We start from the raw sequence: 24,383 nt of genomic DNA on the forward strand, positions 1-24,383 counted from the left end.
ACATTCTGCGCTTTGTTAGCCTCCTGAGGAAGTAGAGAACCTGTTATGCTTCCTTGACCATGGCGTTGACATGCGTGGTGCGTGACAGATTGTTTGCAATCATCACTGCCAGGAACTTGTCACCCTCGACCATTTCTACCTCAGCACTATTGATGTATCTGGGGGCATGGCCTCCTCTCTGATTCTTGAAGTCAATGCTGAGCTCCTTGATTTTGCTGATGTTGGTGGGTAAATTGTTGTCTTTACAAAATGCTGCTAAGCACATAGTTTCTTTCCTGTATTTCATCTCATCATTGTTTCACTTCTGACCGATAACGGTGGTGTCATCAGCAAACATGGGTGAGAATTTTGTCCCGCAGTCGTGAGTGTGTTATGAGTATGGACATGTGCTAAAATCACAGCCATGTGGGGAATCGGTGTTATGGATTATGATAGGGGAAGCATTGTTGCACATTCTGACCAATTGTGGTCTATGAGTCAGGAGTTCGGGATCCAGTTACAGAGGGAGGAGCTGAGACCGAGGTCTCAGAATTTAGAAATGGGTTCGGTTGGAATTATGCTGTTGAATGCGGAGTTGTAATCAGACACAGACGTAGGTGTCCTTGCTATCCAGAAGTTCCAGTGATGTGCATAGTGATGTCTGCTGGGGACAGTTAAAACACTGGCATTGGTCCAACAATGTGTAAAATTGCACAGGTACGTCCGGTACACAAAATGCAAGACAAAGCCAACCGACCAATTGCCGCCCTATTTGTCTACTCTCCATCATCAGTAAAGTGATGGAAGGGGCCATTAAATGTGCTATCAAGCAGATCCTGCTCAGCCAAAACTTGCTGAGTGATGCCCAGTTTGCGTTTCGCAGGATCCATCAGTTCCAGATCTCAATACAGCCTTGGTTCAAAAGTGGAAGAAAGAGTCGAATTCCATGGTTGAGGTTAGAGTGACAGCCCTTGGCGTCAAGGCGACATTTGACTGGGTATGCCATGAAGAGGTCCTGGCAAAACCGGAATCAGTGGGTAATGGGGACAAACGTTCTGCTGGTTAGAGTCATACCTCACACAAAAGAAGATGGTTGTGGTTGTGGAGGGTCAGTCATCTCAGCTTCAGGACATCACTGCAGGAGTCCCTCAGGGTCACGTCTTCCATGCAACAATCTTCAACGGCCTTTCCTCTGTCAGAATGACAGAAGTGATGATATTCGGCAATGATTGCACAGAGTTTAGCGTCATTTGTGACTCCTCAGGTACTGAAGCAGTTCATGTTCAAATGCAACAAGTTCTGGACAATATTCAAACTTGGGCCAACAAGTGGCAAGGAACATTCGCGCCACACAAATGCCAGACATGGCCAAAGGAAACCGTGAGAAGTAACGGGAATACAGACTATTAGGATAATGGTAAGACTCTTGGTAGTGTCAGTGAGCATAGAGATCTTGGTGTCCATATGCATAGATCCTTGAGAATTTATACCCTGGTTGATAGTTTTTTTTAAGATTAGATTAGATTACTTACAGTGTGGAAACAGGCCCTTTGGCCCAACAAGTCCACACCGACACGCCGAAGCACAACCCACCCATACCCCTACATTTACCCCTTACCTAACACTACGGGCAATTTAGCATGGCCAATTCACCTGACCCGCACATCTTTGGACTGTGGGAGGAAACCGGAGCACCCGGAGGAAACCCACGCAGACACGGGGAGAACGTGCAAACTCCACACAGTCAGTCGCCTGATTCGGGAATTGAACCCGGGTCTCAGGCGCTGTGAAGCAGCAGTGCTAACCATTGTGCCGCCCACGGCGTTGGTGAGAAGGCGTATGGTGTGTTAGCTTTTCTGGGTAGAGGGATTTAGTTTCGGAGCCATGAAGTCATGTTGCAGCTGGACAAAATTCTGGTGGGGCCTCACTTGGAGTAATGTGTACATGTTGATGGCTGCATTATAGGAAAGTTGAGGAGGCATTTGAAAGAGTGCAAAGGAGATTTCGCAGGATGTTGTCTGGCATGGTGGGGAGGCCTTATGAGCAAAGGGTGAGGCAGGCTGCTTTCGTTCGAGAGACAAAAGTTGAGAGGTGACTTAATCGAGCATACAAGATAATCACAGGATTGGATAGGGTGGATAGTGAGAGCTTTTACCTCGGGTGATGCTGGCTAGCACGAGGGGACACAGCTTTAAATTGAAGGATGGGTAATTTGAGAGGTAGGTTCCTTGCTCAGAAAGTAGTAATGGTGTAGAATGCCCTGCCTGCAAATGTAGTAGACTCATCAACTTTACTGGCATTTAAATAGTTATTATATAAATATATGGATGATAATATTATAGTGTAGGTTAGATGGGCTTCAGATCGATTTCACATGTTAATGTAACGTCAATGGCCGAGGGGCCTGTGCTGGACTGTATTGTTCTATGTTCTAAGTTCTATCGCAAGTAAGAGATGCTCTAACCACCGCCGTTTGACGTATAATTGTATTACCTTCACTGAATCTCTCACTGTCAACATCATTGAGATTACCATTGACAGGAAGGTCAGCTAGACTCAGCATGTAAAACAGCCGTTCAGGGATGAGGGATACTATGGCGAGTAACTCACCTCCTGACACCCTAAAATCAATCCACCAAGCACAAGTCAGGAATGTGATGGAAACCACCCCACTTGCGTGAATTGGGGCACCTGCAACAACATTAATACGCTTGACGTCATGCAGGACAAAGCGACCATCTTGATTGGCACCACATCTACAAGATTTCAATCTCTGTACCACCAGTGTTCAGTAGCAGCAACATATACTATTTACAAGATGCACTGCAGAAATTCACCAAATATCCTTAGCACCTTCCAAACCCACGACTAATTGCATGTAGAAGGCCAAGGGCAGCAGATACCTGGTTACATCACAACCTGCAAGTTCCCCTCCAAGCCACTCACCATCCTGACTTGGACATATGCCACCTTTCCTTTCGCAGTCATTGGGGAAAATCCTGGATTTCCCTCTCGACCGGCATTGTGAGTAAACCGACAGCAAGTGGACTGCAGCGATTCATGAAAGCAGTTCACCACCAGTTTCTTAAGGGCAAATAAGGACGGGCTATCAATGCTGGCCAGCTAACGACGCGCAAGTCCCATAAAAGAGAAACAAAAACTCAATACTAACATTATGTAGTGTTCTGTGTTACACTATTATATAGGATGGTATCATTTTTTTTTAGATAACATTTATTTTGCAACATGTTTATGCATGTGATTTAAAAAAATTTTGCTATGAAGTTCTCTCTCTCTGAACTTTGCAATTGTTTTCTTTCACACTTTTCTCATTTCGAGTGTTTTGATTTTTTTTTAAAAAAATACGATTTGTACATATTTCTTTTTGTAAAAGTCTACTTTAAAATTACGGAACAGATCAACTCTCCAAACCGACGATCAAAGTGCTGTCAGATTCCGATGCCAATTCAAGCAGGGACAATGTATTGATTTCCTGCCAAGGTGATATTCGGCCCAGTGGAGGAATATTCTACTTTTACAATAGTCGGAGGAAAGGTTTTAGACAGAAACATCATGTGACTGGTCTTGAAGATACTGCGGTCTTTACCATCAACATCCATGAACATTCTTCTGCAGGAAACTACACTTGTCAATATGAAACAGAGGTAAACGGACGAGCCATCCTTTCCCCGTCTAGCCAATCTGTTTCAGTCACAGAGAAAAGAAAGGAGGGTCACACATCAAAAGGTAATTATATGTTCTTGTATGTGAAATTCTTCCTCATTTTCATAAATACATTCTGTTAAATCTCCCTCTACAGCCACACGTAGTGACTGTTATGGGACAGACCAGATATTCGCTCTTACTCAATTCTCAGGAACAGTAAGCTTTTAAATATCGATTAGATATATTGCTGGATTAGGTTGGAATGTGTGTCGAAAAGACGACCATCTAATGTTTCAAAATGGATATTATTCACAGTGGGACATGCTGATGTTTCTTTGTCGTTCATTAACGTAACTCATTCTTTTGCAATGCATAGCTGCACAGAAGAGACTATATACGTTCGTCGGACTGGGATGTGCTGCTGTGATCATTGTCTTACTTGTGATGCTGTGCCTTCTTATTGTCAAGAAAGGTAACTTATTCAAACGTATAATATAATTGGTTAGGAGCGATGCAATAGTATTTGGAGAGGGTGAAGAGGAAGATTTGTTAATGGATAGTGGGGAATCTTGAACTCCCTGTAAAAAATGAGGTCTGCAGATGCTGGAGATCACAGTTGAAAATGTGTTGCTGGTTAAAGCACAGCAGGTCAGGCAGCATCGAAGGAATAGGAAATTCGACGTTTCGGGCATAAGCCCTTCATCAGGTTCTTGAACTCACTGCCTGGAAAAGTGGGAGAAAACGGTTAAGATGTTCCATTGCCATGCCAAGGCAATCGGTCAAGTGCTGAGGAAATGGGATTGGAAAAGTTTTTGACCAGCACAGATCAGCATAGGACTGAAATATATTTTCCTGTGCTATAGATTTGTATAACTGTGACAGTTTAGTGGGAAACTTGGAAACGTGAACAGATAGTTGTGATCAAGGTCTATGTCTTATTAATATTGTTTGAAAATATAGGTTCAATCAGGCCCTGGGAGTGTTTTGAACGGAGGTACCTGAGAATGTTTTGAACCGAGGTGCATGGGGGTGGGGATGAGTGTGGAGGCACATAATTCCTCTAAAGTGGCATCACAGGTAAACAGAGTGGTGAATAAAGTGTTTGGCACACTACCCTGTATTGGTGAGAGCCTTGAGAACAGGAGTTGGGACTTCTTATTGTGGCTGTAAAGGATATTGGTTCGGCCACTTTTGAAATACTACATAGAGTTCTGGTCATCCTGCTATAAGAAGGATGTTGCTAAACTAGAATAAATATATTTAAACAATTGAAAGGAAGCTGCAGGGACTGGAGGGGTTGTGTTGTAAGGTGAGGCAAAATGGACTGGATTTTTTTTTCTCAGGAGTGTCGAAGTCTGAGGGCTGACTTTATGATGGCAAGATAATCTAGGGCATGGATACGGTGAATAGATAAGGTATTTTTCAAAGAGTATTGAAGTCCCAAATAAGAGGCATAGGTTTAAGGTGAGGGGAGAATGATGCAAAAGGGCCCTCAGGTTCAACTTTATTGAGTAAGAGGCTGGTGAGTATATGGAACGGATTTGCAGAGGAAGTGGTAGAGATGAGCAAAATTACAACATTAAACAGACATTTGGACAAGTACATGGACAGGAAAGTTCTACAGGGATATGCACCAAATGCAAGTAATTAGGACAAGTAGAGTTTGCTGGTCAGCATCGACAAATGGGACTTAAAGGCCTATATGACTCTAAGGTTCTGAAGGTTTCAGTTTTGTGTGTTCAGATCAGCTAGACACACAGTTTACTTTCATTTTGGTTTATTCAGTGAATGACACTGGCGTATCTGGAGATTTGTTCTGTTCATACTCTGAAATGGGCTCTTTAAAACGCTGATGTAAAACGTTCAGTTCAGTAGACAGAAAAGGTAGACTTGAGGATAAGTAGCAGTTTATAGGTATGAAAAGGAGTCCGAAAAGAATGTTCTTTTCAGAAAAATGAAGGAGAGGTCAATTCACTTTTAGAAACTAGGTTCTGAAGAGCAGAGGTAATAGATCCTGGCCTGAACAGTGATGCCCACATTACATGAATGTATTTAAACAACAGCCATCAGACTTGAAAGACAATTATGGATAAGTCAATAACTAACTTTCAATTCTAACTCCAGAAATTAGGCATAGGTTGCAAGAGCTCGTACATGGGGTCATCAGACATTTTGTCCTTAACTCTGCAATAGTGCCCCAGTAACATTCAGATAAAGAGAGATGTTTTTGTGTTGGCAATGAGGACCTCATAGTAACTATTCAGTACGTTTGTATTTTTTTAGCCGTCTGGGCCTTTGATACATTCATAGGAGATGTCCAATCGTGGTCGCTTTCCCTCCATACAGAGCCACAGCTTAACTCAAAAAGACAGAGAATGGTGTATTCTCAAGTCTAAGAGAGAAGCATTTATGAAGTAAAGCTGTGAAGGGGACAGGGACTAGAGGCAGGTATGTGGAGTCAGCTCACTGATCGGCCATGATGTTCTTGAATGGCACAACAGGCTTGAGGGCTGAACAGCCTGCTGATGTCACTACGTTCCTAATTGCAAAAGCAATGGATGGCCGATAAATAAAATAAAATATTTGGCAACTGCACCAGAATGTATTAGGTCAAAACTACAATCTCTCTACCTTGATTTCAACAAGAGTTAGAATCCTAGTTATAACCTGTCCAGCCTCTTCACCCCTTCAAACCTCTCGCCCTCACAACACACAGCCCTCCACTCCCTCTGCTCCTACTCCAACCTCACCATCCAACCTGCGGTCAAAGGGGGTGTGGTGGTGGTTTGGCGCACTGACATCTACAGCGCTGAAGCCAGGCACCAACTTGAATGCACCTCCTCCTACCACCCCCTCAAACATGACCTCACCAAACCATCATCTCCCAGACCATATGCAACCTCATCATCTCAGGGGATCTCCCACCCACATTGTCCAACCCCATAAGTCTAGAACCTTACACTGCCAGATTCTACCTCCTACCCAATATTCACAACCCTGACTTACCCAGCTGACCTATCATCTCAGCCTACCCCTGCCCCACCGAACAGACCTCCACCCACATTGACACTGTCCTGTCTGCCCGTTTCAGGAACTCCCTACATTCGTTCGGGAGACCACCCACGCCTTCCACTTCCTCTAAGACATCCGTTTCCCCGGCCACAAATGCTTCACCTTCACCATGGACATCCAATCTCTCTCCACCTGCATTGCCCACGGCCAGGACCTCCAAGCCCCCACTTTATTGCTCTCCCATTGTCCCCACCAGTACCCTTCCACTGATACTCTTGTTCATTTGGCTGAACTGGACCTCACACTCAATAATTCCTCCCACTTACTCCTGACAAAAGGGGTAGCCATGGGCACCCGCATGAGCCCCAGTTATGCCTGTCTCTTTGTTGGCGACATAGAACAGTCCAATTCTAGAGATACACCAGCACCACTCCCCATCTCTTCCTCTGCTACATTGATGGCTGCATCGGTGCCACACCATGCTCCCTTGAGAAGGTTGAACAATTCATAAACTTGGCCAACACATTCCACTCCAAACTTAAATTCACCTGGACCATCTCTGCCACTTCACCCCCTTTCCTAGACCTCTCCAACTCCGTCCAGGAGGACCGACTTAACACTGACGTTTTACAGACCCACCAACTCCCACAGCTACCTGGATTACATCTCCTTCCACCCAACCTCCAACAAAAATGCTATCCCATATTCCCAATTCCTCAACCTCCGCCACATCTGCTCCCAGGAATATCAGTTCCACCACAGAATACACCAGAAGACCAAAATTCCCCTCCCATATGTTTGAAGATGCCCTCCAATGCATCCACGGCCCGCACTTCCGCCCTCGTCTCCCCTCCAACGGCAACAAGTACAGAGCCCCTCTGGTTCTCATCTTCTATTGCACCAACATCTGCATAAATCGCATCATCTGCCGACATTTCTGCCACCTACAAACGGACTGCACCGCTAGGGATATATTTCCGACCCAAGCCCTATCTGCTTTCTAGAAAAACAGTTCCCTCCATGACTACCTGGTCAGGTCCACGCCCACAACAAGTGATCATCCCCTTCTTGCACCTTCCCCTGCCAACACAGTAATTGTAAAACCTGCGCCCACACCTCCTCCCCTACATCCACCGAAGGCCCCATAAACCTTCCACATCCATCAAAGTTTCACCTGTACTTCAATACATGCTATTTATTGTGTCTGTTGCTCGCGATGTGGTCTCCTCTAGATTAGGGAGACTGGATGCCTTCTCACAGAGTAATTTAGACAACATCTCTGGGACATACACACCAATCAATACCACCACCCAGTGACCAAACATTTCAACTCCCCCTCCTGTTCTGCTGAGGACATGCAGGCCTTGGGCCTAGAACAAAGCACAAAGAATATAGAAATTCTACAGCCACCTCCATCACCACTCCCTCCCACCCGACGTATTGAAGAAGGAAAGCCTTATCTTCCACCACGACATTCATAAAACACCAGGGCATCAATGTGGACTTAACCAGTTTCCTCATTTCCCTTACCCGCACCTTACCCCAGTTTCAACCTTCCAGCTCAATACCGCCCTCCTTACTTGTCCCACCTGTCAATCTTCCTTCCACCTATCCACTCCACCCTCGGCCCTGACCTATCACCCTTACGCCCATCTCCATCCACCTATTGCACTCTCAGCTACCTTTTCACCAATGCCACCTCCTCCCATTTATCTCTCCACCCCTGACGTTCTTGGCCTCTTTCCTGATGAAGGGCTCCAGTCCTAACCGTCGATTTATCTGCTCCTTTTATGCTTTGAATATATTGTCAAGCACTCCGTTCAGTGCAGTCATTTCACAAACTTCGCTAGGGAGCACGCTTTCTGACGCAATTAGGATGGATCACTCACTCACTTTTTTTTAACAACATCCAGTCTCCACACGGCAGGTCAGTTGCTCAGTGGTTAACACTACCGCCTCCCAACACCAATGATTTGGATTCAATTCCATTCTTGGGTGACTTCTTTCACAATAGTTTTTGATGTTATAAAGCTGGACAGGGTTCTGAGAGGCTAGGACCTTTTATTTCAAGAGAATTCCTATACAGTGGAAACAGGCCATTGGGCCCAACATGTCCATACCGACCGTTTGAAGAGCATTCCACAGAGATGCATACTCCTACCTGTTCTCGAATACCACTTGGCTAAAACGCCTAATCTCCACATCCATGGATGCTGTGGGAAATTTAGCATTGCCCTTGGACTCAGTGTTTAAAACTGCTGCCTCACAGTGGCAGGGACCCAAAATCTGTTCCACCCGCTGGTGATTGTCTGTGTGGAGTTTGCACATTCGCCCCTTGGCTGCATGGGTTAAGTCCCATTATTCCAGTTTTCTCCCACAAACCAAAGATGTGTAGATTAGGCGAAATGGCCATGCTAAATTGCACAAATAGTGCAAGCTAACTGGATTAGCTAAGGGAAACGTAAGGTTAGAGGACAGGGTATGGATTTGAGATCTTCCTTTGAAGGTCAGTGCGGATTTGGTGAGCTGAATAGCTTGTTTCTACACTGTCAGATTTCTAAGTCGTTGAGTTTTCGCTAGAAAGCAGGAGGTTCAGAAGTGGCCTCACTGCGATTTATAGATAACTATAATCAACGTGAAATGCGGGACGCATTTCGCTAAGGTGGGACAGGGCTGGGGTAAGAGTTCAAGAATGCAAGGCATATTCTTAAGGTTAGAGGAGAAATATTTTAAAATGCCTTGAGGGGTATTATCGTTGTCACAGAGTGTCTTTTGTGTGGAATGAACTTCAAGAGGAAGTGGCGTGTGTGGATATAGTTACAATGTTTAAATGACACTTTCATAAACACACGATAAAGAAATGTCTGGAGATATATAGGTCATGAGCAGGCAAGCAGGACAAATTTAGTTTGGGACTATGGTTTGGCCTTGAACTGGTTAGAGAGAAGGCCCTGTTTCTGTGCTGTATGACTCTATGACTATCTGAATGGTGTTTGTATGTTCTCCTAATTGACTGGTTGGATTTCTATCTACTGTCCAAAGTTGTGCAGGTTAGCCGGATTGGCCTTATTAAATTATCCCGAAGTGTTCAGGGGTGTGTGGTCTCGGTGAATTAGCTGTAGGAAATTTGGGTATGCAGCCATAGGGTCAGGGTAGGTCTGGCTGGAATGTTCATTTTAAGGGGCAAATGTCCTGTATCTGTCCAGCGGGGGTCTAAGCTGTAACAGGAAAATCATGACTGTAATTTTTTGTCTTCTATTCTGCTCCTTTTGTTTCGAATGTTCATATTCTTAATTTTTTTTTCCTTTTTGGGAGCTTTCAGTTTAAATTTTTGATTCTGTCCAGTTTGAAACCAAATGTTTTGAATTCATTAAAACACCGAAATTGCAGCAGAAACTGAAGAATTCTTGCAGCGTCTGTGAAGAGTGGGAGAGAAACAGAGTTAACATTTCAAGTCCATAGCGCCATAATAAATGACAACAGGAGTAGGCCCTTCAGTCCATAGAGCCTACTTCATCATTCAATAGAATTGTGGCTGATCGGACACTGCTCACATTCTCTTTCCTGCTCTTCTCCTTGATTCCTTGACTGACCAATAATCTGTCTTTTGCAGACTTAAAAACACATGAGGGCTCTGCCTTACCCGCCCTTGTCCCCAAAAACGCGAAGGCGCACTGATCTCTTTGCCAAAGACCATAAGACTGTAGGGTATAGGAGCAGAATTAGGCCGTTCAGTCTATCGAGCCTGCTCTTCCATTCGATCATGGCTAACATGCATTTCAATCACACGCTCCTGCCTTCTCCCAGTAAGCCTTGATCGGCTTTCCAATCATGAATCTATAGAAATACAGTCATTTTAAAAAAATACATGCCATGCCTTCTGCGGAAATGAGTTCCATAGATTCACCATTGTCTAACTGAAGAAATCCTCAACTCAGTTCTAATGAGCCGTCCCTTCACCATGAGGCTGTGGCCTCCGGTCCTTTTCTCGTTTGCTCGTGGAAATTCGACTCCTTGTCCGCAATATTCTGGCCTCTCAGTATTCTGTGACCTTCAATCTGGTCCCCAGCCACAGAGCACTCAATCGCTTCCCAAAAGAAAGGCACTTCATATCCAGGATCGCTCTTGGAGACCCCTTCCAAGGCCAACGCATCTTTCGTTAGATACAGGGCTGAAAACTGCTCGCAAGTTTCCAAATGTGGTTTGATCAGAACCTTGTATAGACTCATCAGTACATTTCTGGTCTTGCATTCTACCTCCTCAAAATGAAAACTATCGTTGCATTTGCTTTCCTAACTGCCAACTGTACCTCTCTGTTAAACTGAAGAGAACCCCGAACTCAGAGTCCCATGTCAATTTGTGCTTCAGATTTCTATTTGTTCTGGTATACAGATAATGTCAGACATGCTGTGCTTATGTACCATTCTCCGTTTTAACTCTATTATCTAACACCCTGAAGGTCTTTGTTTTGTATTATTGACATTGACCATCATGTTTGAGGAATTTCAACTTTGCATTATTGTTTCATATCTCACAGGTCAGAATAAACGTCAAAATATTCAGAGGTGAGGATGTTATGTGACTCGTGTTAATCTGACATTTGACATCATGCAACATATAGAGAAATGTTTATTAAAATATTGTTATATCGAGTATTTATTCCTTATTGATTTTATGACGTTAATTCCCATTACATCGGGAGAACATTTGAGCCAACATATGTCTTTATTTTACAGGGCTGCATCCATAGCAGTTCAAATTACAGACAGCAAAGACAAAGATGGCATTTGTAAGTATGTCGCAGAAGTTCGTGACTGGTTGTAATGAGTGTGATAAAAAAAGTAACATCTTTATTTGTGATTATTAAGGTGATAAATGTGTAAATGGATTAAGTGGAGAATTGGGCGGCACGGTGACACAGTGGTTAGCACTGCTGCCTCACAGCGCCAGAGACCCGGGTTCAATTCCCGACTTAGGCGACTGACTGTGTGGAGTTTGCACATTCTCCCCGTGTCTGTGTGGGTTTCCTCCGGGTGCTCCGGTTTCCTCCAACAGTCCAAAGATGTGCAGGCCATGTTAAATTGCCCGTAGTGTTAAGTAAAGGGGTATGGGTGGGTTGCGGGTTGGTGTGGGCTTGTTGGGCCGAAGGGCCTGTTTCCACACTGCAAGTAATCTAATCTAATACCTAAATCTCATTCCTGTTCATTGTATGCTTATTCACTCTCAGTTAAGTGAGAGTCTCAACATCAGAAACAAGCATTGAAATAACTTGTTTCCTGTTGTAGTGGATACTGCAGAGGTCAAAAAGCTAAATAAAACAACACCAGAAATGCAGGAGTATCTCTGTCGGTCTGGCAGAATCGGTAGAGAAAGAGTGACAGCATGATTTTTTCTAGCCAAGTAACCCTTCTTGTGTAGTGCTAGCTAAAGGTCTTCCAGACAAAACACAAGCCATTTAATATGGGACACTGTGAATATCTTTTTGGAGACTCACTTCAAGTTAATTCAAGCATAGCATCGTAGAAACAAGCATTGGAGGTGATGCCATTGCATTTGCGTTCACTCCAGTGAGTAGAATCCCAATCTGTTTAACTCTTAAGGCAATCCCTACATTCCAAGGATAATCCTGTTCAACAGATTATAAATCCAAAGATATTATTTGTAATCATTTAATAGAATACAATGCTTGGTAAGGGTGTTTCTCTCGAATGGTTTGTGAGTGAGATGTCGACAATGTGGGTTCTATTCACCGGCTTCCTGAGAACTCCATCTCGACATCTCCCTGTTCTGAGCGATGGCCACCTTGAGTTTGAATCACCAGATATCTCTCTCCCACTCCAAGGCAAGGGTGTGGTGAGAGATTTTAAAATATTTTGACACATTTCATTTTGGGCGCCAGGTTTTAGCACACAAAAACTATTGACAACATAAATCACTAAGTCTCACTGCTGAAACAGGGAAAAATAAATCTAAATATCTGTGCTTCCTTTATACCAGATGACAACGCCAACTTGATCTATTGCAAATCCATGGTAAGTACACCATTATTAGTCAAACTCAAAGCATTTTATTTTATTATTTTCTTGCTATGCAAAGTCTAATTAGTTTCTGCTGTAGACAGAGAGAGTCTTAGGATAAAGAATATACTTGGATGGTGACGAAGGTTAGGACAAGTATGGATTAATTAACAGAGAATGGGAAACGGGGAGAGATGCAGAAAATCAACACAAACAGCGGAACAATGGGCAGATGGTGAGGAGAGTGGGACCAAAGTCAATGAAATATTGAGGTAGAGATAAGCATAGGAAGCACATTGAAAAGTGAGAGAGTCATGGAAACAGATCCTTCGTCCCAAATCTTCCATGCCAGCCATATTCCCTAAACTGAAGTCGGTCCATTGGCCTGTATTTATCCCATATCCCTCTAAATATTTCCTATTCATGTATCTGTCTAAATGCTTTGTAGTTGTACCCACCTCTACCACTTCATCTGGGAGCTCATTCCATACACAAATCATTCCCAGCTTCATTTTAAATCTTGCCCACACCCCCGCCCCCCGACCCTAAACCTATTCCTTCTAGTTTTGGACTCCCCCACTATGAGGAAAAGACGTTGACTATTCTCCGTTTCTATGCCCCTAACGACTTTACAAACCTTTATAAGATTACCCCTCAGCCTCGTAGGCTCCAGGGAAAAATATCCCAGCTTATCTCGATAAGTCAATCATTCAATCCAAGTAACATTATTGTATTCTTTTCTGTACCCTCGTTTGTTTAGTAAAATCTCTCTTAACGCAAGGCGACAGGAATTGTACGCAGTATTATGAAAATGGCCTTGAAATTGTCTTGTACAGCCGCGACATGACGCCCCAATTCCTGGACTCAGTGTGCCAGTTATTGAAGGCAATTGTGGAAAACACAACCTTCATCAGCCTCTCTGTTTGTGATGGCACTTACACGGAACTATACACTTACATTCCTAGTGCCTTCTGGTCAACAACACTCCCCAGGACACCACCCTTAACTATGTAAGTCTTATCCTTGTTTGTCTTACCAAAATACAATACTCTGCATTTATCCAAATTAAACTACGCATGTCACTCCTTGGCCCATTAGCCCATCTCATCAAGATCCGATTGGACTCTTAAATAAACTTATTCACCGATTCGACTAATTTTGATGACATTTGCAATCTTACTAACCACTGTGATCTCATCTAAATTGAGAGACTGCAAAAAAAAGAGCAGAGTGTGGAGGTAGTGAGAAAGAGATTGACAGGAACCAAAAGGTTGTGATAGATGGACAAATTATATTTAAAAAATTCTTTCGGGAGGAGCAAAGGCACAAGATATCAACTTATACTTTACAGACACTACTTTCGTTGTTGTTCAATGCAGGGCGAGTATTCTGAAGTGCACGACAACAATTGTGAGAGCGTTACTTATGCTGCCTTGAACATAGAAGGTTCGAATCAAAATACATCTGCCTCGGTCGTCAGGGAAGAGCTGTGCGTGTATATGGACGTGAAAACATAACAACCTTTTCACCTCCGCCCCCCACCCCCGCACACCCCTTCATCGCCATTGCTTCATTTTTCGGTCATGTTGTTTACTGAAGCTCAACCAGTGAATCAATTCAGTACCCCATTCTCCTTTACATCAACTGATGCAGCGAAAATCCGCTCCTCGTTCCCCGAGTTCTCAAAGTCTCTTTGCAACATTTCCTGGATTGAAAATACAGCAAAAAGTTCCCCACTAAGTTCTTTCGCCTCCACTCCCAGATGGGCCAGGCTTGACGACGAGACAGAAAGAGTAAGAGAGGTAGAGATCGAAATAGATAGATAGGGAGGGGGGGGGGGGGTGGAACGAGATACTGCAAATATTTTAATTTCTGCTTAAGAGTTGTTTCTGAAGGTTTCCATCTCATTAAGCAATGTCTACGCCAAAGGGATCCAATGCTGCGAGGGTTCATGTCTGTCAGAACATTCGGGAATTATTAGACAACAGAAAAAAATTCAGAACACGTGAAAGCATGCAGATACACAAGAAAATTACAGAAAAACAAAAGCATAACGTTCTAAACAATTATATAAAATAGAAGTAGTTAGAATGTCAGAAGAACAGGACTAGGCCATTCTGATATTCATTGAGATTGTGACAAACCTGTAACCTAACTTCATAGACCTGCCTTTAGCCCGTAACTCCTTAACACCACTGCTTAAAAAGAAAATAAAAATCTCTCTCAGATTTATTTCAAATAATTGATCTAAAATAAATGGTTTGTGGAAGACAGTTCCACAACAATCCCAAACTTCATGTGAGACATATTTTCATTAGACTATTAATCCAAAGAATCAGATAATGTTCTGTGGAGTGGGCTCAAATTCCTGCTACGGCACGGGGTAGAATTTGAATGCAATGATAACCTGGAATTAAGAGTTTAATTATGATGATGAAACTAATTCCGATTGTGAGAGAAAAAAATCAGTCTGTTTCACGAATGTCCTTGAGGGAAGGCAATCTATTGTCCTTACTTTTACGGGCTACACATGACTCCAGACCAAAAGTAATGTTGTTGTCCTCTGGGCAATTAGGCACAGGCAATTAATACTGCGCCAGCTGGGGATACCAGCATGCCATGAACAATTATGTAGAAAAAAGGCTCCCCATCTTCTCTCCTGAATACACTGGTACTAATGCCTAAACTCTGAGCCCCAGTGTGAGAATCTGTGGAACTGTGAAGATGAAATTTGTGTCAGACAAACAAGATCTCTTTTGTCTGTCTTTATCGTACACGAATCTAAAATATCAAAATTCAGAGAACTGTTGAAAAGAAATTATCAAAACTGACAGAGACATTGAATATCATCAAGGTCAAACTAATTGAATTCACATTGGAGAAATTGGATGTAGACTTAAGAAATTGAGCGGGTCTGGTCACATTTAGAGAGATAGGCAGGGAGAGTTAATATTCTACATCCAGTGATCTTCCCTCAGACATAGAAACCTTTAGAAAAAGGTAGTAAATGGAAAAGGAGTGTAAAAATAGAGGAATCTGTTATTTAGGGAAAGACAGAGGGTTGGTTAATCGGAAGCTGGGGAAGAAGAGAAGCTGAATAAGAAAGATGATGAGCAATTGACAATGGGTTGGCAGTGCTGAAAGTAACGCATGAAGTTTTTGGAGTGTGGTTAACATTGACTGACAACAACTATGGATGCTTCCTTTGCTGTTCACGTGTTTGTCTCTGGACGCTGCCTTTATCTAATTGGTTCAGAAGAAGGGTCACTGGACTGGAAACGTTATATCGGCTTTCTCTCTGCACAGATTGGAGTAGGTCTGCTGAGTTTCCACAGCACGTTCTGTTCTTGGGTTTAGATCACAAAAGTCTGCATCTCCATACCTTGTTTTAGCATCTCTGAATCCATCACACTCTCCCAGCACCCAAACCGTGCTGGAATATAGGAATCAGGAAGGTAGGAGTGTCCCATTCAGCCTCTTGAATCTCTTCCACCACTCCATGAGATCGTGGCTGATCTGTGGCCTAACTCCATATGCGAACTGTGTCCGACAAAAATGTATCTCTCTTAGATTGAAAATTAACAACTGGACTAGCATCTACTGCTGTACGTGGAAGAGAGTTCCAAACCTCTACCACCGTATGTGTGGAGAAGTGCTTCCCTAACATCCCTCCTGAATGGTCTGTTCCTCCTTCTCAGGCTGTGTCCTCCTTAGTTGTCAAATCGCACTGACAGTGAAAATTGTTCTTTTTTGATCCTGTGTTTTCCTGCTAATATCTTGAAGAATTCAATCCTTAACTTCCCCTAAATTCTAGAAAGAAGAGGTTCAGTTTGTCTAATCTCTCCATATAATTTAACTGCAAAGTCCAGGTATCATTCTTGTGAATCGATATTTTACTCCCTCGCAGACGAAACTATTATTCCTCAGGTGTAGTGCCTGGAACTGCTCCAAGTCCGTCCTAACCAGGGAGTTGTTTAACTGCAGCATCACTTCTGCATCTTTGTACTCCAGTCCTCAAGATAGAAAGGCAAACAAACCATGAGTTTTCATCATTATTATCCTCAGTGTGAATAAAGATTGATTAACTTTTTTGATGAAGTAACAAAGAAGATTGATGAGGGCAGAGCAGTGGATGTGATCTATATGGACTTCAGTAAGGCGTTCGACAAGGTTAGATCTCATGGAATTCAGGGAGAGCTAGCCATTTGGATACAGAACTGGCTCAAAGGTACAAGACAGAGGGTGGTGTTAGAGGGTTGTTTTTCAGACTGGAGGCCTGTGACCAGTGGAGTGCCACAAGGATCGGTGCTGGGCACTCTACGTTTTGTCTTTTACATAAATGATTTAGATGCGAGCATAAGAGCTACAGTTAGTAAGTTTGCAGATAGCACCAAAATTGGAGGAGTAGCGGAGAGCGAAGAGGGTTACAACAGGATCTTAACCAGATGGGCCAATGGGTTGAGTAGTGGCAGATGGAGTTTAATTCAGATAAATGCGAAGTGCTGCATTTTGGGAAAGCAAATTTAGCAGGACTTATACACTTAATGGTAAGGTCCTAGGGAGTGTTGCTGAACAAAGAGACCTTGGAGTGCAGGTTCATCGTTCAAGAAAATGGAATCGCACGTAGATAGGATAGTGAAGAAGGCTTTTGGTAAGCTTTCCTTTCGGGTTTAGGTTTGCTCGCTGAGCTGTGGAGTCATAGAGATGTATAATATGGAAACAGACACTTCGGTCCAACCCGTCCATGTCGACCAGATATCCCAACCCAATCTAGTCCCACCTGCCAGCACCTGGCCCATATCCCTCCAAACCCTTCCTATTCATATACCCTTTCAAATTCCTCGTAAACGTTGCAATTGTACCAGCTGCCACCACAACCTCTGGCAGCTCATTCCACACATGTACCACCTCCGAGTAAAAAAGTTGCCCCTTAGGTCACTTTTATATCTTTCCCCTCTCACCATAAACCTATGCCCTCTAGTTCTGGACTCCCGACCCCAGGAAAATACATTCTCTATTTATCCTAACCATGCCTCTCATAATATTGTAGACCTCTATAACGTCACCCCTCAGCCTCAGACGGTACGGGGAAAACAGCCCCAGTCTGTTCAGCATCTCCCTGTAGCTCAGATCCTCCAACCTGGCAACATCCTTGTAAATCGTTTCTGAAATCTTTCAAGTTTCACAACATCTTTCCGATAGGAAGGAGACCAGAATTGCACGTGACACACCACTGGTCACAGGCCTCCAGTCGGAAAAACAACCCTCCACCACCACCCTCTGTCTTGTACCTTTGAGCCAGTTCTGTATCCAAAGTGTATCTTGAGCTAGTTCTCCCTGTATTCCATGAGATCTAACCTTGCTAATTAGTCTCCCATGGGGAACCTTGTCGAACGCCTTGCTGAAGTCCATATAGATCACATCTACTGCTCTACTCTCATCAATCTTCTTTGGTATTCCTTCAAAATACGCAATCAAGTTTGATATAGGTTTGATATCCAGACGTTTCATTTCCTGGCTAGGTAACATCATCAGTGGCAACCTCCAAGTGAAGCGAAGCTGTTGTCTCCTGCTTTCTATTTATAACGTTCTTCTGGATGTGGTTCCTGTAGTGACGTCATTTCCTGTTCGTTTTCTGAGGGATTGATAGATGGCATCTAGGTCTATGTGTTTGTTTATGGTGTTGTGGATGGAGTGCCAGGCCTCTAGGAATTCTCTGGCATGCCTTTGCTTAGCCTGTCCCAGGATAGATGTGTTGTCCCAGTCGAAACGGTGCCTTTTTACATCCGTGTGTAAGGCTACGAGGGAGACAGGGTCGTACACTTTTTGTGGCGAGCTGGTGTTCGTGTATCCTGATGGCTAACTTTCTTCCTGTTTGCCCTATGTAGTGTTTGTGGCAGTCCTTGCATGGAATTTTATAGATGACGTTGGTTTTGTCCATGGGATGTACTGGGTCTAGATGCCATCTATCAACCCCTCAGAAAACGAACAGGAAATGACATCACCACAAATCACAGACACCCCATCCAGGAGAAAGTTATAAATAGAAATCATGATGCAACAGCTTCGCTTCATTTGGAGGTCGCCACTGCTTATGTTACCTCGCCAGGTAATGAAACGTCTGGAGATCAAACCTACAGCTCAGCGAGCAAACCTACACCATAAGTCTCAACCTGAGCTACAAACCTTCACAAACCTTGCAAAATGCTTTCCTTCATTGGTCAGAGTATTGAGTACAGGAATTGGGAGGTTATGTTGCTGCTATACAGGACATTGGTTAGGCCACTGTTGGAATATTACGTGCAAATCGAGTCTCATTCCTATCGGAAAGATGTTGCGAATCCTGAAAAGGTTCAGAAAAGATTTACAAAGATGTTGCCAGGTTTGGAGGATCTGAGCTATAGGGAGAGGCTGAACAGGAGACCCTGGAGTGTCGGAGGCTGAGAGGTGACCTTATAGAGATTTACAAACTTATGAGGGGCATGGATAGGATAAATAGGCAAAGTCTTTTCCCTGGGGTCGGGGAGTCCAAAACTAGAGGGCATAGGTTTAGGGTGAGTGGGGAATGATATAAAAGAGACCTAAAGGGCAACGTTTTCACGCAGAGGGTGGTACGTGCATGGAATGAGCTGCCAGAGGATGTGGTGGAGGCTGGTACAATTGCAACATTCAAAAGACATTTGGATGGGTAAATGAATAGGAAGAGTTTGGAGCGATATGGGCCGGGTGCTAGCAGGTGGGACTAGATTGGGTTGGGATATCTGGTAAGCATGGACGGGTTGTACGGAAGGGTCTGTTTCCATGGTGTACATCTCTATGACTCTATACCCTTCATTTTACAGTCATCCATGCGCCAATCAAAGAGTCTGTCAAATGTCCCAAATGTGTCTAATTCTACCACCGTTGCTGGAAAAGCATTCCATGCATCCACTACTCTCTATGTTTAAAAAACCCACCTCGGACATCTCCCCAAACCTTCCTCCAATCATAATAAAATTATGCCCCCACGTGATAGCCACTTCCGACTTGGGAAACAAAAGCTTTGCCTATCGACTCTCATCATCTCGTACTCCTCTGTCAAGTCAACTTGCACCCTTTTCCACTCCAGTGAGAAAAGCCTTAGCCCTCTCAACATTACTTCATAAGACATGCCGTCCAGTCGAGGCAGCATCCTGGTAAAATCTCCTCTGCACCCTCTCTAAACTTCCACATCGTCCCTTTAATGAAGTGACCAGAACTGAACATAATATTCCAAGTGTGGTCTAACCAGGGCTCTAAAGTGCTGCAGCATATCCTCGCAAGTCTTACAATCAATACCCACCACACCCCCCACACTCCCACCACCCCCAATGGGAGTCAATGCACGTTACACCTTCTTAATAACCCCCTTATCTCTCTGTGGTAACTTTGAGGAATCTATAGATATGGACCCCAAGATCCCTCTGTTCCTCAACACTGCCAAGAATCCTGCCTTTAAACCTTCATTCTGTATTCTAATTCGACCTTCCAAAATGAATCGCTTCATACGTTTCCAGGGTGAACTCCATCTACAATTTATCAGCCCAGTTCTGTGTCTTGTCAATGTCGAGTTGCAACATGCAACAGTCTTTAGTTTGGTCTCTCCGATGTAGAGAAGACAACGTCAGCAGCACCAAAAAAAGTAAACTAGGTTGGAGGAGAGGCAGATGAACCTCTGTCACACCTAGATGGACTGTGTGAGGCCCTGTTTGGAGGTGAGCGGTTAATGTGCACACTGGTTCTGCCGCTTTTCCTGTTGCAGGTGAAGGTACATGGTGGGTTGTGGGTTCGGTGGGTTGGTGGGGAGATTGGCATGAACCAAGGATTTTCCAAGGGAACGGCCCTTATGTAAGGCAACGAGGGCTGGGGAGGGGAAGATTTTCTTGGTGGTGGTGTCTAGCTGAAGTTGGCAGAAGTGTTCAGGGATCATACGTTGAATGTGGAGATTGCTGGGATGGTATTTGAGAGCAATACCTTTATTGCTTTTCGAGGGGTGGGCAGTGATAAAGCGGTGGAGGGAGATGGAGGTGTTGCATTGGGTGGCTGTTTCAATGACAGAGAGTGAAAACTCACATTTTGCTGAGCATCTCAGCCAGGCCCACAGGGGTTGACCTGACTTCCGAATCAAAGCCCATTTTAATTGCCATTACTACTCCCTTTCCGAGATTATATTTCTTGTACTCTTCCATTGCCACAGCGTTTCAGGCCGCAAATAAGAGAAGCATAACCTTCATCTTACACTTAGGCAGCCTACAGCGCAGAGTGCTCAACATTGAGGACTCCAATTTCAAATAACCTCCCTTCTTATTCCTCGACTCCCTTCCATTCCTCTTACAGACATTTCCTTCAAGCTACCAAATGGATTCTTTTCTCCCATCCACCAAATAGATTATGCCATCTATCTGTGTTCACGTATTCCTATCTCAAATCTCCCCACTCTCACCCCTTCTTTGTCTAAATCTCTCCTTACTCACGCCACCAGTCGTAAGAAGGGTTACACCCGAAACGTTGACTTGTCCGCCTCCTGAAGCTGCCTGGCTTGCTATGTTCTTCCAGCCTCCTGCTCATCTACCTTGGATTTCAGCATCTGTATTTTCTTTTTTGTCTCTTGGTCATTGTCAAGATGTTTTACACATGCAGGTATGCTGACATTGTAAATGCAATGAACGTTAAGAACTTTAGCTGAATTCATTTACATAAATGGCTTCAGATATTAGAGTGAAAGCTTTATTCTGGAGACGGGGGCATGGTTTGAATAATGTTATAACTCCAATGTTCCTGGTAGCAAATTATACAATCTCTACCGTGCAGAAAGAGGCTATTCAGACAACCAAGACTTTACGGACATTCAAAAGAGTATCCACCCCTCTCCACATAATTCCACATTTGCGATGGCTAGCCCACTCACCTGCACACTGCTATCAAATTAAGCACACCCAATCCATCGAAACTGCACACCAGTACAAGAAAACCTTAGCAGCCAATGGAAACCCTCACAGACGCTGGTAGAATGTGAAAACACCACACAGTCAGTCATCAAAGGCTGGATTCAAACCCGGGTCGCTGTCTCTGTGAGGCAGCAATGTTATCCACTGTTCCACTGTACTATTAACAGGGAAGGTTGATAGCAGGAAGGATGATTAATGGGAGCATGCAAGATGGATTATGAGGTGAGGCTGTCTCGTAAACATCTTGAGAATACAAAAAGATGGAGGATTGTCCTTGAAGTTGTCCATCCTGACAGATTGTGCATTCAGATGTGTAGGTTTGAGGCGATGTGGCTAACATTGATGTCAATGCTGAACGCAACTATCATTATGGGGAATGCATTCATATCCTGTACTTAATTGGAAGAGAGATCGAGTGGCTTAGAGACAATCTAAAATGGCATCTCCCACGCTGCGTTGGTAAGGAGCTCTGCATAAAGATTAATTTGTGCTGCTGAACACAGAGCTCAAGACTATTCTTCAAAATCACTCTGCATTACCTATATCGGTTGACAGATTAAGGAGCATATCTCCTCCAGTAAAAAAAATTGAGTCTGCCCCACCAGTAAGCAAGGCAATAGCTCTCACTTTGCAGCAATGTGTTCTCTGTTTGTTTCGCTTCACAGCTTTGACTTCCACTTTGGATTTTAGATTTTCATAAACTCCAGAATATAGATTGCCCTCTTCCATGCTTTGGTAATTTTTCTGATCTCATTGCGGTATTTTCGTCCTTAGGAATGACATGCATGACATGTTCCTCCTTGCGGACTTTGCTTTTATTCTGCTGTAATGAGAAAGGATGGTCAAATCTCTAATTTTTCATCTACAGCCCAAACTTTGGCAATTTAACGGAATCTTGGGGAATCAGTAAGGACCTTAACATATTGACAGATTTATGTTTGGATTCATAGATTGTTCTTAATCAAGAAATAAAGATTTTTTTTGCAAGTTTATTCATTGTGGGACGTGGGCGTCTTTGACTGGGTCCAGTGTTTATTGCATCAGTCCCTACTTACCCCCTTGAGAAGTGATGGACAGTAGACGTGTTGAACCGTTGCAATTCATTTGTTTGATCCAGCATACCCTGGGGGGGGGGGGGGGGGGAGTTCCAAAATTTTGACATAAAGACACTGAAGGTGTGGATGATATATTTGCAAGTAAGTGCAGTGAGTGACTCAGAGGGAAACTTGTAGGAAGTGATGTTTGCCAGTATTGGTTGCCCCGTGACTTTCCAGATGGATATAGTCGTGGGTTTGGAAGATGTAATCTGAGGATCATTGGTGAATTTCTGCGTTGCACCTTTTATACGTTGCACACTGCTGCGACTGAGCGTCAGCATTGTAGACAGTGATGTTTGGGGATGTTGTGCCAATCATGAGGGGGCTGCTATGTCTCTTGGTGGTATGGAGCATCTCGTGTGTTGTTGGAGCTGCACTCACCCAAGTGGGAAATATTGCATCATACTCTAGACATATGCCTTCTGTTGCAATTATAACTTGTTTGGAATTTTGCATTTGGAATTGTCAACTTCATACTAATGATTTTACGGGAAGAACCTTAAGCTGATACCATAAAACCATAAGCTATAGGAGCGGAATTAGTCTATTCGCCCCATCCAAACCGCTACAGCACTCGATCATGGATGATGTGTTTCTGAATACCATTCTTCCATCTTCTCGCCATCACCCTTTATCCCTTGCTAATCAAGAAACCTTTTAGTGCTTAAAGCCTTAAAGTCTTACCGTCTTAAAATCACTCTAATTTTTCATCTACAGCCCAAACTTTGGCAATTTAACGGAATCTTGGGGAATCAGTAAGGACCTTAACATATTGACAGATTTATGTTTGGATTCATAGATTGTTCTTAATCAAGAAATAAAGATTTTTTTTGCAAGTTTATTCATTGCGGAACGTGGGCGTCTTTGACTGGGTCCAGTGACCTCCACAATCCTCTACGACACTGAGTTGCACAGATTCACGCTGCTCGAGATGAAAGCATTCCTCCTCATCAAAAGGTTCATCTCTTCACTCTGCGGCTGGGCCCTTGCGTCCTAATTTCTCCTAATTAAGGCAACATTTTCTAAATGTCCACTCTATCCAGACTACAATACATTGCAAAATTCAATCAGATCACTTCTTCATCTTCTATAGCCCATCAAGCACAGAGCCAGAGCTCTCAAACACTCCACACCCGACAACCCGATTCTAGGCTCTCCTTCGAATCAACTCTGTCAATCTCCTCCCTCATATATTTGTAGTCAAATTTAGTCGATTGGTATACTCTTGCATCTTTATTTCAGCTTCATCCTTTCAAACTGTATTGGAAATGAGATCATTTTGGGGTCATTCCCTCAATGGGTTCCTTCCCTTTATGTTCTCTGATCCTCCCCCATACTATGTATAGTAATATTGGAAAAACTTTGAGGCATGGGCTGTTATTGTACTGTTAGATTATTATTTTTATGATGTCAGCGATTTCACTTTATTGCAGAGAGTAAGGTACGATTCATAAATTGAAGACTGAAACACGCTGAATTGAAATGGAACTGATATAATTATTTTGATTTTGCTGTATCATTCAAGAAATGAATCTCCAACAGGCTGTGACAGCTTCCTTTTCAGGTCTAGAAAAAAGCTGCTGAGTTCCTATAACGGCAGAGGGGAAGAGAATGGGAGAAGGTGGGGAATTGTGTGAACTCAACTG

General features: G+C 43.5%; 1 protein-coding gene across 1 annotated transcript; it reads left to right on the plus strand.

Annotated features, from left to right (window-relative positions):
* Positions 1–335: 335 nt before the first annotated feature.
* LOC132837309 (uncharacterized) lies at positions 336–14,471 on the plus strand. The gene is made up of 7 exons (XM_060856981.1): positions 336–339; positions 3,397–3,726; positions 4,022–4,117; positions 11,195–11,222; positions 11,394–11,446; positions 12,655–12,689; positions 14,054–14,471. Exons 1-7 carry the CDS (start codon positions 336–338, stop codon positions 14,189–14,191), a joined length of 684 nt encoding a protein of 227 aa, XP_060712964.1. The 3' UTR covers positions 14,192–14,471.
* Positions 14,472–24,383: the final 9,912 nt, after the last annotated feature.

The sequence above is a fragment of the Hemiscyllium ocellatum genome, chromosome 49 (genome assembly GCF_020745735.1).
Source record: "Hemiscyllium ocellatum isolate sHemOce1 chromosome 49, sHemOce1.pat.X.cur, whole genome shotgun sequence".
NCBI lineage: Eukaryota > Metazoa > Chordata > Chondrichthyes > Orectolobiformes > Hemiscylliidae > Hemiscyllium > Hemiscyllium ocellatum.